Source organism: Condylura cristata, unplaced genomic scaffold, assembly GCF_000260355.1.
Source record: "Condylura cristata isolate star-nosed mole 26May11 unplaced genomic scaffold, ConCri1.0 scaffold00029, whole genome shotgun sequence".
NCBI classification, from domain to species: domain Eukaryota; kingdom Metazoa; phylum Chordata; class Mammalia; order Eulipotyphla; family Talpidae; genus Condylura; species Condylura cristata.
Window position 1 is genome coordinate 3,749,101 of NW_004567130.1, and position 7,395 is coordinate 3,756,495.

The following is a 7,395-nucleotide window of genomic DNA, read 5'->3' on the forward strand; positions in this document are numbered from 1 at the left end:
CGGGGCCGGCAGCCCGCGCCCCGGGGAGGCGTCTCTGAGCGGAGGGGACCTCTCCGCGCGGGCACCTCCGACGCCACCATGCCGCGCGCGGGCCCCCGCCTGTGGCTGGTCCTGCAGGTGATGGGCTCGTGCGCCGCCATCAGCTCCATGGACATGGAACGCACGGGCGACGGCAAGTGCCAGCCCATCGAGATCCCGATGTGCAAGGACATCGGCTACAACAGCACCCGCATGCCCAACCTGATGGGCCACGAGAACCAGCGCGAGGCGGCCATCCAGCTGCACGAATTCGCGCCACTGGTTGAATACGGCTGCCACGGCCACCTCCGCTTCTTCCTGTGCTCACTCTACGCGCCCATGTGCACCGAGCAAGTCTCCACCCCCATCCCCGCCTGCCGGGTCATGTGCGAGCAGGCCCGGCTTAAGTGCTCCCCGATCATGGAGCAGTTCAACTTCAGGTGGCCCGACTCGCTGGACTGCAGCAAGCTCCCCAACCAGAACGACCCCAACTACCTGTGCATGGAGGCGCCCAACAACGGCTCCGAGGAGCCCAGCCGCGGCTCTGGCCTCTTCCCACCGCTCTTCCGGCCGCAGCGGCCCCATGGCGGGCACGAGCCCCAGGTGAAGGACGGGGGTCCCGGGCGCGCAGGCTGCGACAACCCGGGCAAGTTCCACCGGGTGGAGAAGAGCGGATCCTGCGCGCCGCTCTGCACGCGCGGCGTGGACGTGTATTGGAGCCGAGACGACAAGCACTTTGCCGTGGTCTGGCTGGCCATCTGGTCTGTGCTGTGCTTCTTTTCCAGCGCCTTCACCGTGCTCACCTTCCTCATCGATCCTGCCCGCTTCAGGTACCCCGAGCGCCCCATCATCTTCCTCTCCATGTGCTACTGCGTGTACTCTGTGGGCTACATCATCCGGCTCTTCGCAGGCGCGGAGAGCATAGCCTGCGACCGGGACAGCGGGCAGCTGTACGTCATCCAGGAGGGCCTGGAGAGCACGGGCTGCACGCTGGTCTTCCTGGTCCTCTACTACTTCGGCATGGCCAGCTCACTGTGGTGGGTCATCCTCACGCTGACCTGGTTCCTGGCTGCGGGCAAGAAGTGGGGCCACGAGGCCATTGAGGCCCACAGCAGCTACTTCCACCTGGCAGCCTGGGCCATCCCAGCCGTGAAGACCATCTTGATCCTGGTCATGCGCAGGGTAGCCGGGGACGAGCTCACCGGCGTCTGCTACGTGGGCAGCATGGACGTCAACGCGCTGACTGGCTTCGTGCTCGTCCCCCTGGCCTGTTACCTGGTCGTGGGCACCTCCTTCATCCTCTCGGGCTTCGTGGCTCTGTTCCACATCCGGAGGGTGATGAAGACGGGTGGGGAGAACACGGACAAGCTGGAGAAGCTGATGGTGCGCATCGGGGTGTTCTCCGTGTTGCACACCGTGCCGGCCACCTGTGTGATCGCCTGCTACTTCTACGAGCGCCTCAACGTGGGGCACTGGAAAGTGCTGGCCACACAGCACAGGTGCAGAGCCAGCAACCAGACCAAGAGCCCGGACTGCCTGCTGGCCGCCTCCATCCCCGCTGTGGAGATCTTCCTGGCCAAGGTGTTCATGCTGCTGGTGGTGGGCATCACCAGCGGTGTGTGGGTCTGGACTGCCAAGACCCTGCAGTCCTGGCAACACATCTGCAGCCGCCGCTTCAAGAAGAAGAGCCGCCGGAAACCTGCCAGCGTGGTCACTGCCAGCAGTGGGATTTACAAAAAAGCCCAGCATCCCCCCAAAGCCCACTTGGGAAAGTATGAGCTCCCAACCCAGCCGCCCACCTGCGTGTGAGCCGCGGATGGCAGGTGGCGGCTCTCGAGGACGTCGGCTTGCAGGGCCTAGGCACACCGCTTTCTTGCGTGGTTGTCTTTTTTTTTTTTTTTAATAAAAGGAAAAGAGGGGGAGGGAATGACCAAGTTTTACCCTCCCTGAAGTTCAGGATGCTGTGATACACTGAAAGTTGAAAAAGAAATGTACTTAGAGGTTTTTGTTTTGTTTTGCTTTGTTTTCCAGTGAAGGAGGGCCCTTTGGTTAAGTAGCCCCCGCCCCCTGTAACTAATTTGTGGTAAAGTGGTTGATTCAGCCCTCAGAAGAAAACTTTTGTTTAGAACCTTCCATAAATATACATCTGTGTGTTGGAGTTGGCTTTGCTATCCATTTGCAAATGAGAGAAGAGATAACTGCTTTGCAAATTAAAGCGCCTCTGCTGGGTTACAGGGGTGAGGGAAGGGGGGGGCGAGAACCCGGGCTCTGGGCGAAGGAGCCCGCCCAGGGGCCCACCCTCAGGAAAGCTGCCTTTTGAGACAGCAACTTCTGTGCAAACAGGAAGAAAGGGGGCCTGACCACTCCACGCCCGCCGGTGGATTTGGAGTCACTTGAAATCGACTCCAGCCTCTGGCCTCCACTAATGGTCTTTCTCCAGGACAGAAACTGCCTAACATTTATAAATGCAAACGATGTGCAATACATTTTTCCCTCTTTCCATGAAAATAAAAAGAGAAACAAGTATTTTGCTGTACATAAAGACAACAAAAGAAACCTCCGAACAAAAGAACTGGAGGCCCAGCCCTCAGGAAGCCTTTAGTGTTACATTTTGTGGCTTTTTAATGGAAATCAAGTCACTGTGATACACGTTGGGGCTGATTTGTGGGAGGGGACAAAAGGGAGACAGCGTTCCTTCGTTCCTTCGGGAGCTCCCAAGGGCTTATTGACTCTTTCCATTGTCAAACAAATGGACCCTGGGTAGCTCGGCCGCCCAGACACACTGTCTCCTCCCCTGGCCAGGAAAGGCGCCCTGCCTGTGCATATTGTAATATAGGATATTTTTCATGCTCCGCTATTTTATTAAAAATAAACTATGTTCTTTAGTTTGGTGCTGGTCCCCGTGTGTCTGCAGGCTGCCCTTCTCTGTGATCCAGACCACAGAGGACTTCATGTGGCCTACTTTGCGAGCAGGCCCCAGGAGTGTCCTCCCCAGGGTGGTCTGGGCACCCACAGGAAGGGGCAGATGGGTGCACACCCAGGCTAGAGGGCAGCTTGGCCAGGAGAAGAGGACTGGACTGCAGGAATAGGGAAGGCCGGTGTTTCTGTGACCTGGCGATGCTGTGGCCACACTTTTGGTGGGTGCTGAGCTGGGATGCCCTCCCACACCTGATTTGCTGCACCACCACCTTTGGGGACTGGAGCCAGGCTCGGAAGAGACATCAACCCAAGTGGCATTCCACAGGGTTGAATTGTACCTCAGCAGAGCTCCATGCCTGTGTCCAGCAGACTGGCCAGACAGCCACCGGAGGCCACGTTTACAGAGCAGATGATAGGCTCTGACCAGATAATAGGGCAATCGTCTTTGGAAGTGCCAGCTTTGTGCCTGTCTGTCCTGGGTCTGCCTGCATCACTTTCAGAGTTGTGTAGTTGTGATGAGCAAAAGTGGGCCCGACAGGCTGGGCACAGTGGAAGGACCCACGGACACGGTCCCAGTGAGCCCGGCCGCCCCAGGGTCATGCCCCCATCGTGTGGCAATGTGCTCTGAGCATTTACCAAGCACTTAAAGTGTGTGTGTGGGAGTGGGGTCTGCCGCGTCCTGAGGTCCTGAGCCCACCCTACCTAGGTCAGCAGCATGGGCGTTGGGCTAGGCTGGTGTGGTCCCTGGGAGTACCTCACAGGGGCAGGAGCTATATGTGTGGTTCTAAGGTCACCCTTTCTGACAGGAAAAATAAAAATGTGTCTGGAGTAGAGATACGGCTGTTGAAAAGACAGCTGTTGGCACTGCTTGGGGACAAGTCCGTGACCTCAAAGCATGCAGTCCCTCAATGACCGGTCCCATTGCCTTCCCTCCTGCCCACACTCAGCTGTGTGGGCATCCCCTTCCTTCCCAAGGAGTCAGATTTATGGCAGAAGCTTGGTCTTCACTCACAGTCCAGACATGTGGGCCTTGTTCACAGGCCTGTGTCAGCCCAGGCTCCAAGGACGGAGGACTAGTAGCCACAGAGACAATTTCCAAGCAGACGTCTATGTAGGAGCAAGCCAAGACTCCTACAGAGAAGTGACTCTGAAGGGAGACTGGGGCTGTGTGGGTGCCTGCCAGTCCTGTGCCCACCCTGCAGGGTCTCCAAGGTGCCACGGGGCCTCCTGCCTCTGCTGGTCAGGACCAGGCCTGGGAGCAAGGCTTTGGCGAGAAAGGACAGGTGCTCCGAGGTGGTGCTCAGTCTTCATGGCCCTCCACCCCCTTCAGTCCTTCCTCATAGTAGCTTCCTCCCCCCACGGCGCCCCACCCAGGAACAGTGGGCGCCTGGTCCCTACTGGGCAAATGGTGGCAAGCAGAGCAGATATGCCTCCTCTGGACATCTACTGTGAGGAGGGGGCTCCCTGGGGGCCTCATGGGCACCAGATGATGTCATCAGGAGAAGTTATGGGGATGTGTGGCCAGTAGGTCAGATTTGATGAGAAGGTACTGAGGAAGTACCTAACCCTGCAGAGCCCTTTCTGGGACTAAGAAGTTTCAGGGGGTCAGGACAATCCCAGCCACTCAGGCCTCTTTGTTTATGAAGACCTGAGACTGAGAGAGGCCACGGATATCCCCAGGCCACACAGCAAGTGGAGGGAAGGGCCAGGCTAGGGCCGGGCTAAATGACGGCTACCCTGGTCACCAATTCAGTGAGGAATTGTTGGGGGATAACCAGTCATGGTGTGGACACTTCTCACCTCGCAGCTCATTCGGTGGCTAACAGGACCCAGAAGCACTGTCCTCACCCGCCCCATCACAGACATGTGAGCGTTGAGAGCCCAGGGTCATACAGGAACAAGCCGGGAGCCCAGCTGAGAGCCAGCAGCCCCAGGGCCCTGGCCGGCGCTCTGACGGGGGCTTGCGGCCTGCTGTGGCTATGTCACCTCACCTTCACAGAACTCACCAGCGAGAAAGGTCAGGGACATGCTAGTGAATTTCAACGTTGGTGGGAGGGAAGATCAGCAGTGTGGACTGTGGGGCACAGGGCCCTGGAGCTGGGTCCCCAGGGTGGGGAGAGGACCCCCCCGGGGGCAGAGGCAGGTGGGCAAAGAGGCCCAGGTAGGACCTCAGGGTCTGGTTTCACCTAAAGGGAAGGGAAAGATAGGAATACCAGGGCCCCCAAGGGTCTGGACTCAAAGTCCACCACACTCAGCAAGACAGAAACAAGCAGGAGGAAGAGAGCTGGGGAGAGGGAGCGTCCGCGCTGTGGACAGAGACCTGAGCAGTGTCTGCCCACCTCCAACCTGGGCAGAGCTGGTCATGGACCTGGGTGAGGCTGAGGCCTCTGAAAGGGTCAGAACTGCAGGAGAGCTGGACCTGGCCGGGTGGCCATCTCCAGAGACGGGTGGACAGGTGGCCGGAAGGGGGGTCCTGGGAGCAGGAAGAACAGCAGCCACTGAGCCATGTTTACAGTAAACAGATTGAACCACACCCCAAATCAAAGCATAAGATGGGGGGGTGGGGGGGCGCTCACGGTAGAGATGGTAGTGGCTGGGGTCCCTGTTTCCAACCTGTGTGGCTTAGCTAACCTGCTCTGCCTGGGTCACCCGGCATCCCCGACATTAGCCCAAGGGCCGCTAGCTGGTCTCTGCTGTCTCTTACAGAGGGCCCAGAAGCAGAGAAGGACAGGCAAGGGGCTGGAGGTGGTGCCTGCCTGTCTTCCATACCGTTTTCTTCGAAGGTGAGCAAAACACAGAAAGGAGCAGCACCTTGGAGCCGAGAGAGGCCTCTCATGGTCACAGGCACAGCACTGCAGAGGATTCAGTCCTGAGCACTACCCACGACTTCACCCTAGTTTCTAGCCTGACTCTCAACCAGCACATCACTCTGGGTCCTGATGGTTTCTTCATCTGGGAGGTGCTGCTGGGTCCCCAGTACCCTGTGCTAGAGGGTCTAGATGCTGGGGTTCTGTTCCCAGCCTTGTCCTCACAGTCCATGACGAGGCCCAGGAGAAGGCTGGCCAGGCCCTGTGGCCAGTCATGCACCAGGCCCGGCTCTGCTTGCCCAGAGCAGACACTCAGCAAACGCCGCCTCCTGTTTATCCCCCACCCCAGCTAATCCCGGCCCGCTAATGAGTAATGAGCTTTAAAGAGAACGAGTTTTTCTTAGAGAAGCACTTTTCCATGGCCGAGCGCTGGCTCCACAGAATACCCACCGGTCTTTCAAGTTTAAAGGCAAACGCGGAGCCGCAGCCCAGCGCAGCACCTTCTCTGCCCCTCTTTGAACGCCAGCACATCACAGGGGCTCCCCAGGACTGCGACCTCATGCGCGACATCTCTACGCAAATGGCTAAAGATGCTGTAATATGGAGATGGGAGAGCGGCCAGACTCCAGGGAGGCTGCTTGAACAGGCTCCGGGACATAGTGTGGAGTGTTTTTTAATGTTTTATTAAGAGTGTGAAGGCCAAGCTGGAGGGAGGAGGGATGGAGGCACGTTTGAAATCTGCAGAGAATAAGTTTCAGTCAACGAGGTGAGAGCTGTCCTAATTGGGGTCCCGGGCAGTCACACCCCAACCTTGGCCACAGCCCAATCCAATGCTGCTTCGCTTTGTTATTATAAGCTTTTTATTTTTGTACCAGGCTCATCTTGGGGGAAAAGGGGGACTGATAGGAGAGGATTCCTCACCACTGTGCTTGAAACCCCCACCCACTCCTGCCCCAGGGGCTTTTTAGGGGTCTGGCATGATGGAGGGGGTGGGGTACTCTCAGAGGACAGGTGGTTTCGCCCCACAGATGTTCTCAAATGGTGCACTTTGGGACATTTTTAGGGAATATTTGCACTGAGCAGGAAAAAAAGAACCTTAAAAACCTCTCCTGATGTTTTCCGTCTTGTAGGCATAACTACAAAGTCATCAGCCTCAACAGATGACAAATCGGTGTCTGCTTTCAAAGGTGGGCGATGGTGGTTACAGAGTGCAGGTGCCGGCTTTGATCAGAGGAGACACTGGGGCGTGAGCTCCCCTCCCCACGACCCCTGGGGCAGAGTCTCTCCTGGGGAGCTCCCAGCACTGCCCCTGAACACCTGGGTTTGGTTGGCTTTGAGTAAGACACTCGCTTGCAACTGCATTTCTTCCCACAGCTCATTGCAGCGAGGCTGAAGTCATGACGGTACCATCCTGGTTTCCGTGGAGCCCAGCCTCACATGGAGGCCTCCAGCTGAACCAAATTCAGATGCAGCTAAAACTTGGTGGGTTTTTTCCTTTCAAGGGACTTTCTCCAGGTGTTGGGAAAATAAAGACCAGCTGGCTCAAAGGAACGTGAGTGATGTCTGCAGCGTTGGTGATTGTCACTTGCTATGATGACACAGGCAAGGCAGAAAGACAAGTACAGTAAAAGTGGCAGGAAAACATCAATAT

The 7,395-nt window shown here is 57.4% G+C and overlaps 1 protein-coding gene across 1 annotated transcript; it reads left to right on the plus strand.

The window, feature by feature from the left end:
- The first annotated feature begins 68 nt into the window (after positions 1-68).
- On the plus strand, positions 69-2,244 carry FZD10 (frizzled class receptor 10). The gene has a single exon (XM_004690827.1). The coding sequence runs from the start codon at positions 79-81 to the stop codon at positions 1,825-1,827; it is 1,749 nt and encodes a 582-aa protein (XP_004690884.1). The 5' UTR covers positions 69-78; the 3' UTR covers positions 1,828-2,244.
- The last annotated feature ends 5,151 nt before the right edge of the window (positions 2,245-7,395 follow it).